Source organism: Aptenodytes patagonicus, chromosome Z (genome assembly GCF_965638725.1).
Source record: "Aptenodytes patagonicus chromosome Z, bAptPat1.pri.cur, whole genome shotgun sequence".
In the NCBI taxonomy this organism is placed as follows: domain Eukaryota; kingdom Metazoa; phylum Chordata; class Aves; order Sphenisciformes; family Spheniscidae; genus Aptenodytes; species Aptenodytes patagonicus.
This window is the reverse complement of record NC_134982.1, coordinates 14,381,240-14,406,484: the sequence shown is the minus strand read 5'-3', so window position 1 is coordinate 14,406,484 and position 25,245 is coordinate 14,381,240. Positions and strand designations below refer to the sequence as shown.

General features: G+C 40.9%; 2 protein-coding genes and 1 long non-coding RNA gene across 4 annotated transcripts in view; 2 read left to right on the top strand and 1 right to left on the bottom strand.

Moving 5' to 3' along the window:
- The window catches only part of RANBP3L (RAN binding protein 3 like), a 37,299-nt gene extending 21,004 nt beyond the window's left edge, over positions 1-16,295 (top strand). For both annotated transcript variants that reach the window (XM_076362514.1, XM_076362513.1), the window contains 7 exons: positions 517-601; positions 1,701-1,800; positions 2,909-3,039; positions 3,985-4,105; positions 4,713-4,855; positions 8,126-8,318; positions 13,699-16,295. In XM_076362514.1, coding sequence (XP_076218629.1) covers positions 517-601; positions 1,701-1,800; positions 2,909-3,039; positions 3,985-4,105; positions 4,713-4,855; positions 8,126-8,318; positions 13,699-13,742 — 817 coding nt within the window. In that variant the 3' untranslated portion in view covers positions 13,743-16,295. The remainder of the gene's footprint in view (positions 1-516; positions 602-1,700; positions 1,801-2,908; positions 3,040-3,984; positions 4,106-4,712; positions 4,856-8,125; positions 8,319-13,698) is intronic.
- Positions 16,076-20,508, bottom strand: LOC143172765 (uncharacterized). The gene is made up of 3 exons (XR_012997407.1): positions 20,016-20,508; positions 17,323-17,497; positions 16,076-16,635 (listed from the first exon to the last, which is right to left on the bottom strand). It is a non-coding gene; the product is annotated as an uncharacterized LOC143172765 (long non-coding RNA).
- A 410-nt stretch (positions 20,509-20,918) lies between these two features.
- The window catches only part of NADK2 (NAD kinase 2, mitochondrial), a 39,679-nt gene continuing 35,352 nt past the window's right edge, over positions 20,919-25,245 (top strand). The window contains 2 exon segments of the mRNA XM_076361751.1: positions 20,919-21,008; positions 21,010-21,426. Coding sequence (XP_076217866.1) covers positions 20,919-21,008; positions 21,010-21,426 — 507 coding nt within the window.

The window sequence follows — 25,245 nt, the reverse complement described above, 5'->3', positions numbered from 1 at the left end:
GTGAATTCAAAGTGTGTGCATTGGAACACACCAGCTCTCTGCCTTTCCAAGATGTTAGGTGGATGGCCAAGGAGTGCCTGTAAGGCACTGGGGAGTACGTTACTCTGAAGCGTACGAGAGCTGCACCAATATGAAGGGATAATTGTTAATTGTTGGTAGTCTTTTGGTAGAGCAAAAGGAAACAGGGAAACAAATGTAACTCATTAAAATTTCTGGAGTAAGACACTTCCCTGAGGAGGAGGAGGCGGCATGTTGTTTTGCTTCTTGTTCTTTGCTTTTAAGGAACATCCTCACTAATCTTCATGAAATACAGTGTGATGCTCTCTGTTCCTTTTATGAAATGTTATGTAGAGAATATTCTCAGATTCTCTTAAAGAATTTGTCTGATTACTTAAGTGGTAATTTTTTGTTTGTCTTTAACGTAAGGTGTGCTAAAGTAAATGCATGAACTTTTTATATTCTTTACAAAGTTCTAAATAGTTCTAAATCCATTCTTATGTTCTTTTGTTCCCACAGAAGTCAGTTGTTTGAAGACAGAAGTGTACAAAACAGCAGCAATTCTGATTTTGTGTTTGGAGAAAACATGGTTGAGAGAGTTTTGGTAAGATCTGTAAATGCTGGCAGACTTTTTATCAAGGTTAATGTACTTATAATTTTTTTCAGAGATTGATCCTTTTCAGCTCCTCCTGTTCTTTTAAAGATGTGAGTAAATATGATTCCAATGACTGTTGAGGAGAAAATATCTAAGTATTTGCTGTAGGAGGGATAGGCATCCCTATCTTCCCCATCCTAGATAAGTACTCTTAACTACTAACCCATACCAGTATGCACCACTTCTCTTTTGCTCATTTTTTGACCTGAAAAAGCAGTTTTTTATATATTCCATGTAAAGTGGGACAGCCACAATAGAAGATAAAAGAATGTAGTCCCCACCGCTCTAATAGTTTCCATCATAACTGTTAGGAGATGGGAGAAATTAGTATGAGGGGAAAATTGAACACCCATCCTAGATACTGTCCAACTATATTGTGCACACTGTGAGACAGCTTAATGGATCAAGTCCTGAAGGAAACTCAGACAAAAAAGTGGTTCCCAAGCTGAGGACTGCACCATTTAAAATGGAATTGAAATTCAGTTTCTAGTAGAAGTAGAATGAAAAACAGTATGCATATCTGCCAGTGAAAACGCTTGGCAACCATAGGTCTGGGTTATGACTTCTGACCAGGATTTAGTTATAAGGTAGGAGCCGAGCCACTGGGCATTGTCAGGGGCCAGAAGCATTCATTTAGATATGCCTAAGAAACTTTATCTGGAAATATATTAATATTAAAGGAAATTTTTAATTCCTCTGAGGTTGTTTGTGGTGTCTGGGAATTTTGAACTATTCTTCTGGGGCTTAAGTGCTCTAACTGGAAATGAGGTGGTACTTAAACATCTAAGTCTTTCAGTGGATTTAAATCTAGTCCAGGATCCATACAAAGAGACGATTCTTCTTGGTGGAAAATGATGCACTGATTTTATGATAATAAAATTACTTCCACTAGAGACTGAAATTGTCTGGGTCAGTTTTTACTCTTCAGATATTACAATTGCTGATCTTCAGCCTAGCGTGCATTAAATGATTCAATGTTCTGTTTGATATGAAGTAGCACAGCCATTTTATTTAAATAGGAATTCTTATTTCCCCTGTTTCTTTCTAGAGTCCTGAAAAGCATCCCAAACCATGTAATGAAGGTGATTCATACAAAGGAGAAATAAGATCCATGTACATAGAATCTTTTCCTGTCAGTCCACAAGCAAGTAAGCATACTCAGCAAACAAGTACAGTTATCTTTGTTATTATATATTTTGCTGTATCTTAGAGGGTGTCAAATGAGTGGTGGTCAATAATTTTCATCTATTTTCAAGTTACCCAGTCACTAGTACACTTGCAGTATGTGTCAAAATCTGTGTTTGGAAAGCAGCTCCAGTTTGGTTTATGATATTTGAACTGGACTAACTTCAGAATGAATGATCTAGTTATTCAGGAAAGGATAGAGTTTTACAGATTATTATTAAGTACAGAATATTATTATTTATTATTTGAAAAAAATGCAGTGAACTTTGTGAATGCCTTTTGGACCGCATCTTTGAACTACAATTTTAAGCTGTTGGCTGCTTGTATTTTGTGACTGCTTATATAAATTACTTTGCCATATTTGTATCCTAATTGTAGGATTGAAACTTCGATACAGACAGATTTCAGGTTTTTTTTGTGACTCTGGCATGAGCTTTTCTGCTAGGCAAGCCACATAAACTTAGGCTGTCAGGGAATCCCAAGTAGGCCCCTATCTTGAGCCCTCTTGCCAAATTTTGCACCCCTCTTTACTAATGGAAGTATTGGATCCTCTTACTTTGTATGAATGTTCTTACAAGTAAAAAAAAAAAAAGCCTATGGAAAACATCTAGATCATAAAAATATACAAAATTTTGTAACAATGTTGTTCCTTTCAAATCTTGTCCTTTGGTGTTCGGGTCAAGTATTCATTGTATATGTGTTACTATTCTGAATATTGGGATAATTGTCTTTCGTTATTTATTAATCTGCACAGCAATATGACAGACCAGTTTCATTTGGAAAATCAACTTCTAATTATTTAGGGCTCGTTTCTGCAAATTGTCCCTTGGGGCAAACCTCTGCAACTGCAGAGAGCCCTGTTCAATTCAAAATCAGCCTAAACAGGTGAGATATTTTGCAGTATTCCAGCCTTTTTCTCTTCTATTTACTGCTTTAGTCAAAAACTTATTAATAACACTAATACCAGACATCACAAGGATTACTGAAGTCACAGGCCATCCTATGTGCTAGTTTTGTTGTCCTGAAAATATTGCCTGTAGAGAAAGGATTTCCTCTTTTTTTTCCCCACAGAAACAGCTTTGTTAAAGAATACAACACTAATTGAATCAGCAGCTGCTTTTATTTCCAAGCCAGTGGAGAAAATTCTGTTAGATAAAGTTGAAGTTATAACTGGAGAAGAAGCAGAACACAATGTATTACAGGTGTGTACTTCATAAAGCCTTGATGGTGAGCAGTTTTGTTGTTGAAAAGAACATCTAGATCTATTACAGATTGCAGCAATCTGAAAATAACTTCAGTTTATATTTTAAATTTTAACTTTTCTTAAGATATGCCTCTGTTAACCCATTTTTCTGTAGGCTGCTATTTTCTTTTTCGTATTATATTTGTTCATTTTATAGTTCCTTTCAGTAGGTGACTGCTTCAGAACTTCATTCTACAGTTGTATTTTATAAGCGTACCAGCAGTAACCCAAACTCCAAAATTGGAAGTGATTTGAGTAAAGACTTTTTTATGACAAAACTTTTTTGGGAAAAAAGCAATGCGTTGTCAAAGTAATTAGTTTTATAGTTCATCTAAAATATCAATGAACTTTCTAGCCGAGCAGGACGTATCTTGCTATTCTTCATCTTCAAACTGTTATTTTCTCAGAAAATAGCAATGATGTATATGATTTTAAAAATCTTAACATTGAAAGTTACATTTTTTTATCATTGATTAAATCTTCTGTCCTGTCAGAACATGGAAGTTTTACTCTTTTTGGAGTAGTACTCTCCCAGTAGTGGTACTGGTATCCTGGGCTGCATAATGTTTCTAATGAGTGAGGGAGTAAGACTGTAAAACACTTGCAACAAATTCAGCTGTGCTGAATAGTGGATATCACAGATGAAGAGTTAATGAAGATGAAGTAATTGAAGAAGTAAACTGGGATTCATGTTGAATGTCTTCCATGACTAGCAGAAAGTTTAGCAGAGATCTGGGAGCCATTTCATTTTAAGTAATAATGGTGATATATCTATATATCTATCTTTGTATACATGCATATATGGATGTATTAAGAGCCATATCAAAAGGTTTAAAAACATCAAGTTTTAGAACCAATAAAATTGACATTGGCTGCCAATTTCCGTCATGTATTTCTCTTTCAGATCAACTGCAAGCTCTTTATATTTAATAAGCTTTCTTTAACCTGGATTGAAAGAGGCAGAGGATCCCTGAGGCTTAATGACACTTCTAGTGGTAAATGTGGACTGTTGCAGTCAAGGCTAAGTAAGAATTAAATAACGAAGTAACACATACACAAAACACTAAATAACTTGTACTATTGCTGGCCAGAATAAGTTTAGTTCAGAACATTTAAAACTGAGTAGCTAGTTTTATTTAAGTCAAGTTGCTGAGAATCTTTTTAACATTGCCTGATAAAGGAAGCTGTGTTACAGACTGAGGCACTGGGCAGTTTTCACTCAGTTTGTACCCTCACGCTTGCATATGTTGTTAGGTTCTGTGTGTTTCTACTGCAATGTATCTTTAGCTCAGTCACCAGTCTGATAGTTTGCTCTTTGTTGATTCTGCTTTTCCATGAGCACTGTTTCAAGTCACTTCTGGAATGTTGTTTTTACTGTGCTGTCATTTTTTGTATTGTATTGCACAGTTTCAGCACGTTATTTGCTTTGTATGCCAGATGTATTGAAAGAAACTAATACATTTTGGTATTTAAAAAAATAATTAAAAAAACCTCCTCACCATGTCAGGTTTTAGACCAAATTAAAAAGAGTAATTCATGAAAATACTAGTTGCATACAAGTGGTAAAGAAAACTGCTGCAGTAAAAATGAAGATGGTTCCAATGACTTATCATATAAACCTTCTTATTTTAGTTATGCGAAATCAAGGCAGCTTGAGACTGATTCTCAACACCCGACTCTGGGATCAAATGGTTATAAAAAAAGCAAACAGAAAGAGCCTGTGCTTCACTGCAACAGACCAAGAGGACCACTCTATTCAAGTATTTCTGATTCAGGTAAGCAAGAGATAAAAACCCCACCCAAATCCCCATTTCATCTTGGACTCCGGAGACTTGTTGAGGCTTTGGTTTTAGCAAATGGCCTTTTATGCCCTGTCACGCTATGCTTAGCTTAGCTGTTACGTGGCTTTTATTACGAAATGAGTTAGAAGTGCTGTCCTTTGGTATTTAAAAAAAAAGGTGTGAAGATGGTATGTGGCCTTAGGACAGACATTTCCAGACTCTGTTTCTCATACCGCTGATGGAATGGGTATCATTCCAGAGTCATATGCGGCAATTACTCTTTCTTACGGAAGCAACACTGTAAGAATTTCTACACGGGTAGTTACGTGTTCATAAGTTACTTTGGTACAAGGCAGCAGCTTTCTGCCATGGTTCTTGACACAGTGCTTGCAATAATCCATCCAGTGTAGGACCTCCATTTCTCAGTTGAGGAGAACACAGATTTTGCAGTGTCACCTTACGTAAGACAATAGTCTTGGGAATCCTGGTTTTCTCTAGCAAGGGCTGATAAGTTGAGAATGGAAATGTGGTGGACTTATTTGCAAATAAATAGCACATATGTCCTAGGTTGGGAAGTGAGAGCATCCACGTGAGTTTAAGGACGTCTCTGGTTTCCCCAGTAGACATTTCTGGGAAGGGTTCAGCCTCCTGGGCAAGAAAAGTAAATCACCACTTCCAGGAGGTGTCACATGTCATACACAAGCAAAGCACCATGCACTGTATATGCAAGCACTGTAAGACTATCACTTTCAAACAGTGACTGACTTAACTATGGCTGAGCTGCACAGCTGGTCTGCATGTGAGAATTAGAAATGTTCTAGATTTCCAGATGTGCTGCAGTTTTTCTAGCATATATAGATGTAAACATTTCTAAATTCTGTCCTGGCACTTCTGGACTTAAAAAAAGACATGTATTAGGAAACCAAGATACATGACAGCTGTATGTGTGTGGCAAGGGTTGCAGGAAGCTGCCTCTACAGTCGTCACTGAAGCGGCTGGTATCCATCCCTATAGCTGGTACCCAGCCAAATTAACACTGAGACTCCCGAGTGTGGAAGGCAAATTGGTCAATGCGTGAGACACCCAGCAGGCATCACCAAAGCCTTGGCATGTAAATCAGGCTGGACTAGTAGTCAGTGGAGCCCACTCCTCCAAGGCACCAGCAGATATTTTTCACTGCCATTTAAATTTGTTTTTCCCATGTCACATGAATGATACATTTGGTTCAGGGATATTATCCAAAGGGCTTCTCTTGAGTGAGGGAGAAGAGTCATATGATGCTGACTACAAAGCAGGCAGTCCACAAGACTCCCATTAGATTGGTCCTGTAGTAGTCACCCAGGTTTGTGCAGAGGGCTGACGCTGCCCCCTCCCCTCGTGCTTGTTTCTCCCTCCTCACTTTTGGTGGCATTGGAATTTGTACAGCTATGAGTGAGGCACATCAGAGAACTGATCTGGGTGGTTTTGTTCATTTTTGCTAAGTTAGTTTTTTAACTTGATTTTATTCACCTGTTTTCACCCTAATGGTGAGGGTAGAAATGAAGAGTCAGAGGATGTATGGAGGTGAGTCCACCCCTCTTGGCAGAAGCTGGAGTTCATGTTAGATTAAAATGACAGAGGAAGCCTGGCTTTTGAATGAATAAGTAGAAAGCTACAGATAGAAACGGTCAGACTGAATAGCTGCCTTTTTCATATTTATGACCCTACGTTTCCTGAAAAGCTGTGTTATCTTGAGAGCTCAGATTTTTCCACTGAGAACTGCATTTGTAGTTGAGACACCTAAACAACTCTGAATTGCTTTCTTCTTTGCCTGGCTGTAGGGAGAGAATTGTTTGCTGCTGCGAGTCTGAGTAGCACAGAAGGCAACCCTGATCTGCTGCTGCTTCCGAATTTGCGTAGCTTTTCCACTGGTACTCACTGAAATGTGTCATTCCAATCCAAACAAGACATACTTCTTCCCATTGCCAAGTGACACAGATAGAAATTACTCCACATGATGCACAGAAGTGGAGAACTGGGCTACAGAAAAGACCACATGCATTCAGTTACCCTCTGGTAGATGATTTGCTTCGTAAGAACATAAGAAGTACTCTACTGGCACTTCTGACAGCGCCCAAATGCAGCGCTTCTAGGAAGCACAAGCAAGCATGCCCACTTTGTATGGTCTGTTCACCTCATCGAGCCCCAGTGTCCGTGTGTTGTATTAGGCATGTGAGAGCATGCACCCCTACTTGTTTCCTTTGCTATCTATTTTATGAAGTGATTGTCCCTGAATTTTTCTAATTCCTTTTTTTAAACTTTTATTACTATATTTTTGGCCTGTTGTTTTTAGTTTATACTGTCTGGCCCCACTCTCTCTTGAGGCAGCAAATTCTAGAAGTTCTTACTCACTCTGTGAAGAAGCACTTTCTTTTACGCTGCTCCTCTACGGCTTTCATTAAGCGTACCCTAATGCATTTATTGTGTGGTCTGATGAACAGCTGTACCACATTCAGTTTATCCACCCCTTTTATAATTTTGAAAACCTTAATTATACCCCCTTCTCATCCTTCTCTTCACACTGAAGAGTCTCAACTCTTCATAAATAGCTGCACCACACCCTTGATCATTTTTGGTGCCCTTCTCTTTACCTTCTTTAATTCTGCTATATCCTTGAGATGTGATGACCAGAGCGGAACACAGTACTCAAGACATGGCTGCTCGAAGGTTTTATGTACTGGCAAAATGCTGCTTTGTCTGGTTCCGAATACCCTTCTTGGTGATGCTCACCTTCTGTTCAACAATAGGAGCAGAATTCATGGTATCTTTAAATTTTATAATCACAAATAATTTTTTGTAGTTACGTTTTAAAATTCTTATTTATTCTGTAAACCAAAATGCAATACATATATTAACATTTCAGTGCTTTATTACTTCTAGAATCATAGTCAGGAATTGTCTGGAATATCAAGTACTCAGTACAAACTGAGCCGTTCTTCAGGGGAAATAATAATTTTTAAGCTTATGTTTCTTGTAACTATAGAGAAAATAATCAACAGCTACATATTATAAAACTCAGACCACTTAAAGAAACTTGACGTTACTTGTATTTAAATTTATTTTCTAAAATTAATTATTAAGTCTGAATCTTCAATGGATTGTTTTGATTAAAAAGGACAAAATACAGCTCTTTCTTTACTTTTGAAAATTTCTCAGTCAGCTTCTCTGTGAAAAACTGTGATTTTTCTCAGTTAGTTTGGACTGTATGCATTTTATCTTCTGCAGGCAAGCTCAAAAGACACTGGATACCTCTATGCAGCAATACATCACCGCCTTGTGGCACTGCGAAGCTTTGCTGAGCAAGAGCCAGATGCTAATCAAGTGGACACAGAGTCAGAAATAGCTTTTCAGCCATTAAACTGTGATAGCGATGATGAAGATGATGAAAAAGTAACTCAAGTGAGCAGCAGTGGATCAGGTAAGCAGAAACTTTCCTGTAATCCTTCAGGGTAAGCAATGAATATTGCACTTCTTTTTTTTTCATGCTGACTATAACTTTCATCTGTTACAAATACGCCTTTCCAGGTAGAAGAGGGTAATTCCTTTTAGTATTTTGGCTTACTACCGTTAAAATGCAAGGTTTTGCCAGATGAAGTATCTACACATCTTCATAGCAGTGGAATACTCTTTTGACAAAAGGCTGAGGGTTAAGAGATCTTAACATTGTCAAGCTTTACCTAAAGGTTTCTTCAGTATATTTAAGTAGAAATGACTAGAGGTATTGAGATACTAGTTGTTACTTGAGTAAGTGAAAGTTGAGTCCATTCACATCAGTGCTTAGGTAGTTACTAATGGCTTCAAGCATAACGTGTTTACAAAGATATTTCTTATGCACTGGTTAGCTTCATTTAAAACACTGATTCTTGATCAGCTGTAACAACTACCTCACTAGGAAATTTGCAGGTCAAGATTTACACACCAGTGTTGCCAGCTTTCTTCAAAATAACAAAAATGTAGGCTCCTCAAAGTGAAGCATACAACTAAAACAAGATACAAGGGGAAAGTTGCTAACTTAATCCTACTCTAGAAGCTGTTAATACAGCTCACAACAAGGCTGGAGTCACATTTGCAGAAAGCAAGGCAGAAACAGCTGTCAGACTTCAAAGCTCTTCTATCTTAGCAAAAGACAAGTCATATTTCTGGGGCGAATTCACTTGCTTGTGCCAAACTGCTACAGTGGATACAGGAGCTGCCAATTACGTTCAATTTTTCTAATAGAAGGACTACAGCAGGCATGTTTGAGTTGTTGCTCATAGCATTAGTTTCCCTCTTCAGCTGAGTAACATACTGTCCTTATATTATAAACTCCTCCTTTTAACAACTATTCAACAAGAATCAAGTCATGTACGAGTAACAGCTATGAGTGACTGTTAGCTTAAGGAAACAAGTCTTTTTTCCCCTTTAGGCAAGTTTGCAGTTGCAGTTTGCAGTCCTTGTTCCCATTATTAATTGTTGTTTAACTACATTTCAGTAGCATTCAGTGCTCTAAACAAAGCATGATGCTCTTATACAACATTTTTTCACAAATACCTTTTTTCTGTTTAGGAAATGGGAAAATTATTAGCTCTGAGAACTCCCTGGATTGCTCCCAGATAATCAAACATTCCCTCTGTAATTCCTAAATAAGTCTCTATTGACTACAAAGAGTTTCTGGTAACTTGAAAACTCTGGATGGAACTTGATTCCTTTCCAGAATTACTGATGATAAGAACCCTTTGTTCTTTTAGGGAGAAAAAAAAGAGGGGAAAGGGATGTCAAAGCAGTGTAGGAGCACAGATTTACAAGTTAAATATTTATTTTGATTTGCAGAGACTTCTGATACAAATGTTCAGATGGCAGCCAGCAAACAGATTCTGAGATATGAGTGTCAGGTGCTGTTTTTTCTTGACCTTTTAGTTTAACCATCTTTCATTTATGACCAGTTACTGACAGCAGTTCTAACAGTCCCTTTCAAGTGCTTTTTTTGATGACTTTGAGCATTTCCTGCTTATCTTAATCTCTTCTATTATTCTCAGAGCCATGAGGTTTTAATTTTGCATAGATTTCAGTTACTGGTATCCAAGTCCCACTTTACATGCAGACATTCACATCTTACACATGCCTGTCCCTGGAACTCCCATTTCCAAAACAGGAAGAAAAATATACCTCGTGGGTTTTGAACAGGTTGAGGTCAGTTTTAAATATCAGTATGGAAACGTCCATTGGGATGTAAGAGATCAGATCCTGCACATTTAAGAGCATTTGTTTTAAGCTTTCATTTTCATGCTTTCATTTCATTGAAAAGGATGTGCGTGAATAAGTTGTCTCATTTTTATTGATGTAACTCAGTTTCAGAGATTACCTCTCCTTAAGACTACTATAAATGACTGTTTCATTACAAGAAATAGTTAGAAAGTATGCCTGCATTTTACTTCATTCCATTCTACCTGTTTTGTCTCAAAAAACCCGATAGTTCTTTCTTTTCTTAATATAGGGACTTTCCTTCCTGTTAAACTGAACTAACATAGTTCCCTAGATTATGCTATATATTTCATGACACTGTAAAAGACAGGAAAAAATAGATGAGAATTATCTCTAGTTCTAGAGACTGAAGAAGAAAGCAAATATGATACACGTAATAAGGGAAGTGTTACAAACATTAAAGTGATTCTATATGTTTGCCAGACATTTTTGTAGGAATTTTTTACACAGAATTCCTCATTATAACATCCACAGGATGTTAATGCCCTATAAGGACAGTGTATAAGGTAGTAGATATATTTCTACCATTTTACAAATTCAGTATAGGCATCTACCCTAATATTTTTTAAGTCTTTAATTGAGTTGCTTTACTTTCAAGTGGAGATACTAATTTCATATAGTCCATAAAGAATAAGTTGCTGTACCTGATATTTTTATCAGATCATATTTCACCAGTTACAGCTTGGATATTTTTACCAACAAATTGCTCTGTAAATCTACGTGGAGAGAAAAAGAACAATTCATCTTTGAACAGATTTTGAGAGTGGATGGGATCAATAACTCTCTGGGAAGTTTCCCACTGACTACAAAGTGAACTGAGGAGATGAATTTAGACTAGACAGCAAACTTCTAGGCTGACCAAAGTCAAGCAAATCTCTTCTTCCATTTCTTTCGTTGCTGATTTATTTCTGTGCTAAGTATTGTAACTATGTTTGCCTCCAGCTGTCTTTGTAATATCTAGCTGAAGAAAGATCAGCAGAATTCTTTATTATGCATATGAAAAACTTTCTCACGAAATAATTTAACAAATAAAACAATAAAAAAGCTGATATGGCAATGTGTGAATGATTGGACCAAGAGTGCTCCCTTCTGAGGGAAATGCCACTGGCCTCAGACAGTTGCATGACTCTCACCTTTTGTTTTTCCTCTTCTCGAGCTTGTAAGCCTTACATTCTTTGCTCTGTAGTATATCTGCTTCAACAAATAGAACAGAGAATTCCCCTTAGACGGGCATATAGAATAGTCTAGTAAGGGAGCATGGTCTCCTGGCAGGCAACGAGTTGCACCTGACCCCTGTGGATAAAGAGGACCTAGCACCCTATAGGTCTGTGTCCGGGGCGTGTTTTGCAATGAGTAACATCATGTCAAACTGTTGCCACTACCTCCTCCTGCTTTGCTAATAGCCCTCAACCATCCATTTGGGGCTTTCCTGTATGTTAGCAGATCAGTGTCAGGTATTTGTGCAAACAAAGTCTTCTGTCTCCTGTTTTTTAAGCACCTTCACTACAGGCAGTTACAAATTCAGCACGTGGGAGTATTGAGTTGCACTGCTAATATGCATATATTCCATATATACTTATTGGGCAGACAGTTCTCTAACGTAGACAACTCTTGCAGGGTGCCCATCTCTTCCCGCTGGCAGCATAAACAAACAAGGTACCTATGTCAGGCTCAAAAAATCATCCTGCCAGGACATGGATCTGTTAGAGTCCAACACCTAAGCTTGCCATTGGTAGCAGGTGATCTGAAGTCAGTACTTAGATCCATAAGTGACTAAGATGTCTCCGAAAATGTTACTCCTTGCTTCTGACACCTCTAAGATTTTTCCATGTCTTCCTCATAGCCATAAGGAGATTCTGTTCTTGCTCCAGAAAAATGCATTTTGTTTACATTTAGAAACAGGTGCTGTTTCCATCATGGTTATCAGAAATAGCGGAAGGTTCTTAAAGTGGTGTAACCCCATTAGTATTTAGAAAGAACTGTTATTCCTTAGAGGCATAAGGCATTTATGAAGTATGAAATGTCAGTCATAGTAGTAGAATAGCATGGGGCTATATGTTGTACGGTTCCTATGATTTCCATCCTTTTCCCTTTTCTGATTTTGCAGGAATTTGTCTATTTTTATCCCCGAGGGGGAACAGAGAAGCTGGAAAAGTACATGCAAGGGACAAGGATGACAGTGTCACTAGGCAAAGAAATGCTTTATGCATTATTTGTTATATTGCACCTCACCAATAACTCTCTTAAATCTTCTCCTAACTTCATCCTGATTGAGGGTTACTCTCTTTTGATTGAGGTGTCCTCTCTTTCCTGGCATGGAATTTTCTTTTAGAAGCTGTTAGGGTGAATTCAAAGATGCTGGAGTCTAGGACTAGGTAAGTCCCAAGAAGTTTCTCCATATGTAGCCATAGACCTTAAGAGAAAACTATAGTGTGCAAAGACATAGTGTGTCCCATATGGGTCCACCAAGAATTGAATGGATTTTGGAGACTACTGATGTTGAGAGCCGGACAGTATCATACCACAGAAGTGCAACCTTTGTTTTATTTTAGAGATGTCTTCTAGTCCACTATACACGTACCTCCCATGTTGGCCTCATTCGGACTCTTGTCATCTGCTGGTGTTTATGAAGATTTAAAATGTTACAAGAGCTTTTTTTATTTTTAAGTAAACTACTTTTGCAGTTCTTAAAGGAACTACTGTTCAGCAACACCATAGGAACTCCTGAAAAACTGCTATCTTTGACATTTCTTGTCAATCTAATTTAAATTCTAAACAATTGTTAAGGATTCCAAATCATAAATCTAACACACACACACACACACCTGATAGTGATTAAAACTGAGGAAAAGTTAATTCTTAACTTCTTTGTTGGAGTCCAAGTTTCTGTATTCTTTCCAGCAGTTATCAGTAACATCTGAAGCAGAGAAGAAAAGACAGCTCTCTGATTGGAAAGGGGGGGGATCAGATTTAATACTCTGACAAACACAAGGCCTTTCATTTCACCTGTAAGAGGTTTAAAACCTTTAGTAAGTATTTAGCGGTGGCCAGATGGTAGTAGCAATTTTTAAGCAGATACTGAGACAGTGATATTAATGTGTCTGGCATTAGCCAGCTATATCTACTTTCTGCAGATGAGTCAAAGTCATAGAGATTATGCACCAGAAACACCCCTGGGTACTTTATGATGACCAGTGAGTTATTTGAAGACATGTTGGATTTCTCAGTTTACTGAGCATCTATGATGAAATGTTAAGACAGTGTTTCCCGTACAGAGCGAGATGGTCTGCATCCCAGACACACTGTCCTATCTAGACATCTGAATCCTTAGTCCTTCTGTGCTTATCTTTATTGACATGGGAGGTCACAGGCTTCATTCACTATTCACATGCTCAAATATTTGTGAATAATCCTGTGTTATCTAGTTAGATATTTACCTAAACCAGGAACTGATCATATCCAAACTTTAACCTACTGCTTTGGTATTATGAAATGCCGGGTTGTTTCAAAACACGAATACACTCAAATGAGCAAGATTTCTTAAAATTCTTTTTCAGATCATTCTAGATGGAACCACAGGCAGTCCGTAGTCTGCTCGTGACACCTACCAGAGGTTACAACAGCACGGCTGGGAGCTCATCTTCCCAAAATGTCTAAGCTGACTCATCAGTCCCTGGAGAGAGGAAATCAGATGCATTTTGCTTTATGACTTTTAAGCAAAGATTAATTTTAGGGACAGCTTAAGTTTAATACATTGAAAAAGAATTTAAGATGCACTTCTAAGGATTCCAGTCAGCCTGCTTTGCACTGAGATGGGAATGACACAATGGCTTCCAATATTCAAGAAGTGTTAAAAAGGCTTCAGATTTAGAGTTAAATATATTTAGATGCATTGTTAAAGTAAGCAATTTTATAGGTAATAAATGTTTATTCATCATATTGATGGATAAAACCGCATAACCATGAACTAGTAATATACATGAAGAGATATTTGTTACTTTTCACCTGTTATTTAAAAGATACATTTGGAAAGATTTACATCGGGCTTCACTGAAAACATTTATTTAAAACTGTGTGGTAACATTCAGCATCCTGTTTTTAAGTACAGAATTGGGAGGGGTGGTTTAGCATGACCAAGGCCTATAGAAACAGCCTTCATAGCAAGGTGGTTTTTGGTGTTTTGTTTTTTGTTTAATATCTGGAGTTGTATACTGGTTGTAGAATTTTGTTAAAGGGCAAAGAACCACCATCTGCCTTTACAGCCATAAGCACTAGAATTCACCATGAAGAACTGCAAGCCAGTTCTAGGGGGCATACGAGCTTTAAGATCTAGAAGTGTATATGCTTGCACTCATGAACACCTTTTCAGTTGTGCAAAACAAGCACTTACAGTGCTTATTGTCCATTTGATATATGCAAATAAATGCATGCACAGTATAACTAGATATCTGCATAAAATTTTCTCTTAAATGTGTGAGATTATCTGAGATTAGGGATAGCTACAGCTAAGGCAGAAGTAAACAGCATCATTCCTTGAAATAGATGAATGTTACATATCCTGATATGTGCAATAATCCCAACAGTGCCAAAGACCCAGTCACTCTGTAAAAGTGATTCCACAAACTACCGCCTTCTACCTAACCATTCTCATGAGGAATTAGAAAAATCACTTCTCTCTAATGCCACCTGTGAATTAAGACTTACTGGATCATTCATAAGCCCGTGCACAGTACAGACACCATTTACAGTCTGTGTTTTCTATTCATTCTGTCAAAAGATAAAGAAAATATGTCTGCAATCATTCTGCTGCAACTCTCTGCTGCCTTGTATATTGTTGGTTACCAAATATTATTTCTTTGTCATCCTCAGAGCTGAAACGTTCTGAAATATCTGAACTCCTTTTAATTAAGGTAATTGTAACGATTTCTCAGTCTTAAAAGCTGCATCACACCTGAAGAGTCAAACTACAATTTAGTTTTCCCATCTGAACGTATGTATGAAGTTGGAAGAATAGCAGCTTCTTCATGAATTCTCAGTACCCTGTCAAGATTAGCATCCAGATGAAGCTGAACTAGCATCTGGGTTATGCTGAGTCCTAAATAGCCTGCCAAAATTAGCACTTGTCTGACATTTGATTTAGCATCTGGATGACAGTAAGCTTATCGGGACTGGATTTTTGCCTTCAGGAAAAGGGGAGTGCTTCACAACAGAGCACCTGTGTCAAACAGTGAAGCACTGGGATTCTCTTTGACTCTTCAGACTGCCGATAACAAAAACATTCTTTCCATAACTAGCTGTACATCGTGTCCTTTTCTATCAGCCTCATTCCTGACCACAACAGTATTTGCATCACTGACCTTCATATTTCATTGCTGCAGCTCATACTCAGGAACAAAGCTCCACGTTATAAAAATTTCAGCAGTCGTAAAACAAAACAGCTCTATGTATTTAGCAACAGGTCATGGTGATAACTGCCCTGGAGTTCAGCTGGCTATGCACTGAATGCAGAGTTTGATTTCAAAGTCTGCCCTGATAATCAAAGCCTCCTGTGAAATAGGATTTAAGCACCTGAGTGTCATGATAGCCCTCTAAATTCTACTACAGCTGTAAAATCCTTGGTAAATGAAGGAGTGCTCCAGAGCAGGCACAACAGAACTTTTGCAGACACAGGACTGAAACTTTGTCATGTGCTCCTACCGCATGGAACAAGGCTTATGATCATTCACAAATGAACTCTTTTGATCTGCCTCTTCCCAAGATCGCTACATGTATGCACAGGTATACGCACAAACACACATGCTCATGCGCACACACTCCTAAACATGAAGCTACGTCTCCTAAAAGCTGAGGAGGAAAAGAATTGTTAAACTATTTTGAAGAGTTTGGATACTGTGGTAATAGAGGACATATAAATACGTGTATGTGCAGACATACTTATGGTATGAATTTTTACTCTTGAGATTGTAAATACTTTATTTATTCTATTTAGTCTTATTGCACTAAAATCCATTGTTACACAAGACTGAAGGTATGCTAATATGTAATAATTAACTTCGTTTTAAAAATGTAAAGTTTGTCATTTTATGACAGCCGGAGCAACAATTTCTGTGCCTGAACAATAAAAAATTTTCTTACCTCTTTAATTTCCATCTAACTAGTTGTCTTATTTTGTGTCCCAGTTAGAGCTTCCTACAGACAGTTCCTTCCACACTGCAGAATTTCAAGCCTGCTTTCCTAAGGAAACAAGACTTAAACAGTTGTGGACTCCACCCGTTGGTCTGTCAGACCCACTTTGAGCCCACTGTTCAGTTTCAGAAAAAACTGGATGGGAGGTAGAAAGCTCAAAGACAATTTAAATTCTTCATGAAAATTGGCAGTTGCTGAGTGACAGAACTCAGACGAAGGTATCCTTTGACGAAGAAGTTTCAGGGTAAGCTTGGTATTTTCTGTGAGGCTCATGGGGTTGAGTGGCACGCGCCAAGCTGCAGCGTTTGCTGGAAGGGAAGAGAACAGAAAACCATGGAAGGACGGATACCTGGGATTGCTGTGGCCTGAAGAGGGGTGTAGGAACGTGACCCAAATCCATGTGAAACCAGAGATCACTAGTTTGTGGAGCAAGCTGTTCTTCTATGTTTTTTTCAGATGAATGTTATTTATTTATTTATAACAAATCCCAGTGATTAATTCATACACATAAGGGATGCAGAGCTGGAATGTATTATGTATTAGTGCAGTAATAATTTTCAAAAGGAGGGAAAACTAACAATTCCTAATATAAGGCTACATATGCAGATACCTGCTGCTAAGATTATGAGTTTCTGGCAAAATGTACTTGGATGGGATAGCCTACATGGCTTATTTTGCGTTCCGGTGGCGTTTGTATCTCTTCCTAAATCTTGTCACTCGGGTTTTTATATCATGGTCTTTAGTGATCTCTGAATTAGTTTCGGTAAACTGTATGAAGTTAAGAGTTTGGTAATGTCTCTATTGAATGAATGAATACAGGGAAAACCTTTAGCACATTTGATACTGCTTTCAGTGCTACTGACAGCCTGTACAACATGGACAGGGAGGGAAAGAGCATCCTCTTTTCCCTAGCTGGGTTTTAGAGGACCTACCACTGGGGCATGCTGGCAGGAAAGTCTAGAAAAAGCATACATTGCCTGTTCTACAGCAGTTACCTGTCTAAAAAGTGGAGTTCAGATTCCTGAGTCATCTTTCACAGATGCTGAAGTTATTCTTACAAAACAATGTGTCTGCAGCTGTTTGAGCGTATTCAGATTGCTTCTGAAACGTTGAAGTCAGTTGTGTTAGTCCACTTCAGGGACGATGTAGTTTGCTTTGCATAAACAAAGTCTGGGAAGAAAAGTGGAAAAGTAAATTTCTGTTAATTAAAACATACTCTAATGATAAAGTGTGGACAAGACAGCTTGCCCCTTCTCATTAGTTTTGTTTCAATAATTTGCATTCATAAGAATAACTGCATTTATTCTGCTTTTTCTGAAACATCCTCTGCTATTTTGGAATTTATGAAGCAAATTATATGACCCAACTATGTCATCATCGATAAGGGTACATACGTTGCAGTCAAAATGCAAGCACACACGGATAGAATCTGGGATCAGAAATTCAATCAGACTACACCTGCTAATGTGTTCATCTGCCTGCTTTGTAAGATTCTGACGTGTCACGAGTGACGTGTTCTCTAAGCATTAGTCTGGAGTTTTTCTCTGAATAATCAGAATTAACAGCTGTGGTCAGTTGGGCTCAAAATCTGAGGACTCAGTTTTATGAAATGTTACCACGATGGTCTGTTTACCTCCCCCTCTGTGAATGCAACTAACACTGATAGCATTATCATTTTCAGCACAAAGATAGCACTATCATTTTCAGATATCAGTAGTACTTAGGGGCATATAAAATCTAGAGAATGTAAATGATTGGATTAATTAATTATATAACTGGTTATTAATTAAATGATCACAAGAAGGCATTACTCACAGACTTCAATAAGGAGTAGAAATGAACAGTTGTCCTAGATTGTAACTGCACTAGAAGCAATATGTAAATTCTTTTGGATGAAAAAAGGCTACATTTGGGGACCTTCTTATGTAAAACTGCTTGTACAGTCGTGCATTGCCAGTTTTGCAGCTAGTGTAAAGACTTAGGAATAATTTAGTGTTTACATAGAAAGTTTTCCAGTTACATTGTTTTGTAACACAGAATAGATTATTTTCAGTTTATTACATAGGGGTTTTTTAAAGTCCACTATATAACTTGAAGTATGTAGAGCTAAGGATGCCTGGTTTTTTATGGATTTGGGTCTTGACATTTACCTCATGTATTATAACTCCTTGGTGTCTAAAATGGGCATTACTCTGAAGCTTTTTCCTTACTGCAGGCAGTATGAAGGTATCCATTTCCATAAGGAATTTTTAAGTACTCTGTGCCCAAAACAAAGTTGGTTGTGGTCAGCCAAGGGTTTAAAAATTTATTACAGTGGGAATTCACCCCTGCTCTGTAGCCGTATCCTATAAGAATACCAGGCTAAAATGCCTATGCTTATTAATTTCATTCTGTATGAACGAATCTGTCTTAATGCATTGGGTATATTGCTCTGAAGTCATTGAAGATGGGGCATGAAGACATGTCGTACGTCACAAACTGTGACATGTATTTCAAAATAAGTAGTGTCATTTGACAGATACTTGTGTCTTGTTCCTGTGTACCGGGTGTATGTTCAAATCAAAAGGTGTAGAAAGGAAGAGGTTAAGTAGTGTCTGTTGAACGTTTTGTAAGTAGGTCCATTTACAAAGTAAGATGCAAACTGTAAGTAACATTCCACAAACTGTATTTTATGTGTTATGGAAAGTTTAAACCTTTTTCCACATAGTCAATGGTGTGTCAGATGATCTGTGTACCCTTCAGCTAGTCTGTCAGAGACTTCCTTCTGGGAACCCTGGATGAATCACTTCACACTCCGTGCCTCAGCTCTGCTTCCAGAACATTAAGATATCATCTACTATTTTGAATTTACATTTTAAAATACATATTTCATATTTTATGCTTATAATACTTGCTGTGGGCATTAATTCAAAAGACCATAACATGATAATTATATGGCCTCAGAGTAAAATACTGCTCCATATTCAAGGTTGCCTTAGTGGTTGAAGCCGATTTGTTTTTCAAAGATCAAAACAGTTCAATATAAATAGGTAATACATGAAGGACAGAATCCTAGAGGTGCAGCTCAATGGTCAAATAAGTTATAAAACAGATACCATTCAGAGCAGAGCTGTAAATTTTCAAAACCTCTTACATCCTTTTGGTCTCCAGGATCTCGTATTATCTACTGCTTTGTACAATCCAAAAGTTAATGGTTACACAGAATGAGGCATTTTCTGGTTAGCAAGGGAATTAGTTATGTTTAATTACTCTCCTGGTAATCTGTTTTGTGGTAGTTTCTTTCAAGGCTAAGCTAATCAGTAGATAGAAAATCCTCCTACCCATCAGTAAAGACTGGATGGAGCTTTTGTATACAAGAGTAGTAAAGGGCTGAACGGCTTTAGCTACGCTCGCTTCCTAAGACTCTCTTAGCAAAGCCCTGTAGAAGGGTGCTGTGCTGACAGGTAAAAGCTGCTGCTTCAATGCCTCCCCACAGCGAGAGGCTGTGACTTCCTCCCAGGGAAAGAACAGGCACAAGGCGAGTAATGAGAAAAACATGCGTCAATGAAGCTTTCAGTGCGGAAGTACTGTCTGTGAAAGTCAATGCCTGAGAAGGCAGTTATTAATAATGATGTAAAAACCCCATAGTATTTCTAGATAGCTTGCTTACAATATTAAAAAGTAACTTGGGATCATTATTTTTTTTTACCTGGACTTGCAAAACGCAGACTCACATGCACTCACAGCGTTGCTGCACAGGTCTTTTCCCAAGCCTGCTGCTTTCACCATGTTGCTTTTTTCTGTGCTTCCTCAGACATTGCAATAAATGTAACAAACTCCACAATAGTCATGAATAAGAGGGGGACTTCTCAAATGACGTTTCGTATCAGATCCTCACAAGATGCAGTATTTAGTCCTTTTAAAACACAGAACCTGTTGTGTTTTCCTAAGTTCCAAAGTCCTTTTCCTCAGAGAAGTTTAACTAAAGGCAGCAAGCCAGCTTCCCAGCGAGGCACCTCACCGAGGCCCACCTCAGGATTTCGTCTTAGTACCAACTCCTGTCTCCACCAGCTAACACAGAGGACGCAACTGGCTTTATTTTACAAACTGTTAGCACAGAAAGGGGCTGAGCGGAAGGCCGGGAGGGGACACAGGAGGTGCCCCTTTGCGGCGGGGGAGCCGAGGCAGCCCGGCTGAGGGGACCCAGCCCCTCACAACGGCCGGCGGCGCCAGGTGCACGTAGCCCGCCCGCCAGCCTACGTGCCTCAAGCCCCGTCCCGCCTGCCGGCGCCGCAGAGGGCGGGCGGGGTCGGAGAGGGAGAGGCTGTGCGCCAGGCGCATGCGCAATTCGCGCTGCCAAGGCGCGGGAGGGCTAGCACCCGCCAGGCGCTGTCCCCGCCTTCCCTTCCTCGGGCCGGCGCCGTTCGTCGAGAAGGGCGCATGCGCACGCGGCGCCGGGCCCGGCCGGGAAGCGCTCCCCGCCGCTCCTGCCCCGCCCCCGCGAGGGGTTGGTGTCTAGCGGTGCTCTTCCGTATCGGTGGAGGCGGCGCCTGCGCGCGGGGAGGGGAGGGGAGGGGCGGGGCGGGGCGGGGCGGGGCGCCGCGGCCGTGCCATGTGTGCCGAGCGCTGCCCGGGCGCGGAGGCCGCCTCAGAGTGGGGGCAGCCGCTGCCGGGCAGCGCTGCGCTCTCCCGCCCGCCGGTCGCAGGCTTCCGCCCCGGGGGGGGAGCGAGCCCGGGCGATGTCCTCCGCGCGGGGCTTCCTCTACGGCTACTTCTGCCTCGCCAGCCGGGCGGCCGCCCGCCGTTCTCTGCTGCTCTGCCGGCGGGCGGCGGGGGCTTCCTCCGCCCTGCCGAGGCTGCCGCTGCTCGGCGGCGCCCGCAGGCGCCTCCTCGCCCTCCGCGGGCTGAGCCCCGCCGCCCGCTGCGCGGCGGCAGGGCGGGGTGCGGCGGCGGGGGCCGGGCCGTGCGCGCCGCGGCGGCGGGGCTGCGGCGGGCTGGGGGCGGCGGGCGGCGGGTTCCGGCCGTTGCGGGTGGCGGTGGTGGTGAAGACGACGCGGTACGAGTTCGAGCAGCAGCGGTATCGCTACGCCGGGCTCTCCGAGGAGGACCTCAAGCAGCTGGTGAGCGGCGGGAGGGGGCGGCGGTCCCGGCCTCCTCGGGCGCTGCCGCCGGGGTCGCGGCCGGGCCGGGCTGTGGGAACGGGGCCGGGAGGCTTGAGGAATTACCAAGGCGATGCCCGGGCTCCGGAGGGGCCCGCCGGGCCGGGGTGTCGGGAGTGGGCCTGAGGCTTCCCCTCGCCCTGGTGCGCGGGCTGTGCCCGTCCCGCCGCTTCCCCAGGCCCGTCAGCGCGACTGAGCTGGCGAGCGGCGCCGCCCGCCGCGGTAGCCTGGGTGAGGGGGTGCGAGCAGCGCTGCCTCACTGCCCTTTATTCATCTGTTGCAAACTACCGAGGGCTTTGTGTAGTAAGCGTGTTTGGGTTTTACCCTCGGAGTGATTCCAGCAGCCTTCAGCAAGCTGCAGGTTTTTTCTTGCAGTGTCTAATACAAAGACTATATTTAGAGAAGTGCATGCTGAGGAAAGCATTATGTTGTGAAAATCCCTTCCGAGGCTTGGAGAGGACTCGTTCTCATTTCCTCCTGATCCTTTGCTCCGTATCCTTGCCTTGCTCCCTCACTTCATCCTTCAGGTATTTTTCTAACAACTCCTCCAGCTAAACAGCCAAATCTCTCATTCGCATCCGTCTGTTTTGCTACAGTTTTTAGAAAAGCCTTTTTCTTTGGACTTTAAGAAACATTCAGTACAAAAACAGGTGGCTGTTCCATTAATGAAGGCATACTAAGGAAAGCAGGTATCTCTAAGAGTTGATATGTGCACCCAGTGTCTAGTGTCTTTTATCTCCACTGAGCTCAGTGACCCGATCCTATCCTCCATACATCTGCCACCAGTGGGCTAAAGGATGGTACCTGCTGGAGTTACTTTGGTTGCCAGCAGTCTGTGCAGACCAGGTAATGAGCTGGTATTACTGTCTTTATTCTGAATAAGATCGTTAATTTGGGTCTGTTTAGTCTTTGGTCTCTTACAACTGGAAATATTTTAGACCTCTATTCATTTGCAGTGTTTGGATTAAACTTGCAAATGTGCTTAACTTACGTAGGAGGGACAAATGTGATGGTTGCATAGCCTTGCTTTGTAAAGCACTAGGATAAAAGGTACAGCATCTAAGGCAAGATAGTTCTTACATTTTTCGGCGTGCTTCAGTTGGTCATCCACCTCCAGTGGAATTCCTGTCCAAACATTTTTACATATTTTGTAAAGCTCTCCAGTCAGATTTCACATGGCACCAAGTTTAATGTGGAAACATCAGGCTGTGTTCTTATCTTCACCTACATGTATGTTCCTGTTGCTGAGATGTCCCCGTACTTCCTTTCATATGGTGGCTATGGGAAAGCAATGTCTCTCACAGCTCATCTGCAAGACTGCTTTTCTGTCTTTGTTTAAGCTTCTCTTGAGGAAGCATTTCTTGCTGTTAAGTATAGAGAATCAGGTTGTTCTCAGTGCGCAGCTAAAACCAAGAAAAACAAAATGGCGTGTTTGGTCACCTTTCCCTAACGCTTGTGTACAGGCAGGACTGGGACAGTGAATCAGTGAGCAGTGTCATTAGTGTTGCACATCCCTAAAGGTGCTCTCAACTGAATGTAGGAATAGCTGCCGTTTCTCTTCTCACACGAATGTGTGTTTTGCATGATCGGTAACCTGTATCAGTCTGAAGATGCGTTTTAAAAAAAGTAACTGGATGCACGGTGTCTGATTATAGTTGTTGCAGAAACACCTTGGAGTTTGTCCTTTTGGAGAAACTTAACAGGTATAAGATAATTCTCCATGTTTGGGAGAATTCTAGAATTTTTATTCTAGGACTGGTGCTTTTTTTAAATGTAGCTTTTCCCTGAAAATACCTCCATGTGAGGAATTGCAGCAATAAAACTCATAGTGTCGCCAGGTAGACAAAGCCTAACTATGTGTGTAGCAATATTAAGTTAGGCTTTTGCCTTATGGATGGGAATACAAAGATTTGTGCAGGAACGCACTGAAAAGCTCTTCCACAATTATATATTTGAAATAGGAAATAAGAGAGTGAAGGAATTTTCCTTACTGCCTGTTTCTCAGATTTTTTAGCTGAGCTGTAAAAATTTCTGTATTTACATTCTGCTGTGACTCTGGTCTCAGATTTTTTTCCTCAAACTTTCTGAGCTAATGGCAGCCTCAGTAAATATGTTAGGTGAAGGTTCAGGAGACTCTTACCCTCTCTGTCGTGGACAGAAATCACTTCTTAGCAGAGTGATTGCTGCAAAGTGTTCTTCCCCCTCTGTGCCACATCCGTTGTGGGCAGCTTGGGAACATGATGCGTTTGGTTTCCTGACGTTAGCTGCACTCTGTGCTCCCTGTGTCCCTGCTTCTCCTGGGGAGACTTTAGAAGGTGGTCCCAAGGCTGCTGGTCTCCTGAGAGATGAGGCCAGACGCTGCCCTTGGACGTGCACCAAGTCCTTACCGCTGCTACCCCGGGGTGACGCTCAGTTTATCCTGAAGGTTGTGAATTGAAGCGGTCATGAATCTGGCATGGGAGCTCAGTCACGCCGGATGGCCGCACAGAGGGCAGGGTGGGAGTTGAGGCTCACGTGAAAGCCTGCTGTTGGGGTAGCGGCAAAGAGTGAAAGCAAAAGCATGTAGGAAAGGTTTGGCTCACCTGATGCTGTAAGCTGTTAGCTCACCCAGACAGGGGGGTGGTGGGGATTGCGTTACATTGCTGGGGCTCAGGTGACCATAGAGCTGGTTTGTGGTGTGGCAGTGTCACGGGGTGAGGGAGCCTGTACCAGTGGAGGAGCATGGTGCTGATGTCGTCTGTCATGGATATTCAGATGTCCAGACGCTGGCTGTCTGAAATACAGAAATTCAATTTCAAGGTGATGTTGGCGGCTTAGATTTGAGAAGCTGTACCTGGGCTTGTTTGCCTACCGGTTTGTGAGCAGAAGAGATGTTTGCAAGTTCCTAGAAGATAACTGATGTCTCTGCTTGGAAGCTTCAGATTTTAGTATAGCACAAATAATGATCATCGTGGGCTTAAGCTGTTGTGCCTGATCACTGAGACAGGAGAGCAGACCTGAACTTGGCCGTTGCAATCGGTGTGTTTATGTATTAAGACAGAAAATGCAGTAAGTCACTTAATGCAGAAGTGACACTGCATGCGTGCCTTTGGGCACACATCCTGATTAGATGGGATTTCCCATATTTAAGGGGGCTGAAGATGAATCATTGGCATACACCAATAGATACTAAAATATAATACAGATCATAGCATGTTTCATGTGTATGATATACTGTATAAATCACAGTATACTCCAAGAAGCAGAATATCTCGGTATCAAAGCTGGCTGGCTGACACTTCTAATAGGCAATAGAGGCCCTGAGCAGCTGTGGCCTAAACACTTCTGTGGCCTTTCTTTTGGACACACCAAGTTGAGTTGTACTAGACAAACATTATTAAATGTTGCAAAGTCAAAGCTGCAAGGTCAGGATTCCCGAATTCTCTCTCTGTGCAGAGGTGGGGGAGGTGAAGAAGCAGTCCAGACAGCAGAAGAGCACAACAGATGGGGGAGAGATGGAGAGCAAGGGCCAACACTTGAAAGAGTGTCTAGCAGATCTGTGAAAGATTAAATCTTTCATTGCCTCTCTACATACAAGTTATGCATGCTTGCTCCAGGTGGTTGTTTTTTACATCTCTTGTGGCAGATACTCTTACACACTTACAAAAGGAGTCTTTCAAATCTGTTTATTAATGGTACCTAAACACATCTGACTATAATATTTAGTATTCTAATTCTGAACTATTCTGAAAAGCATAATTAAGCGCTCTGAACACTGTTGTACAGGGGAGGTTTTCAGAG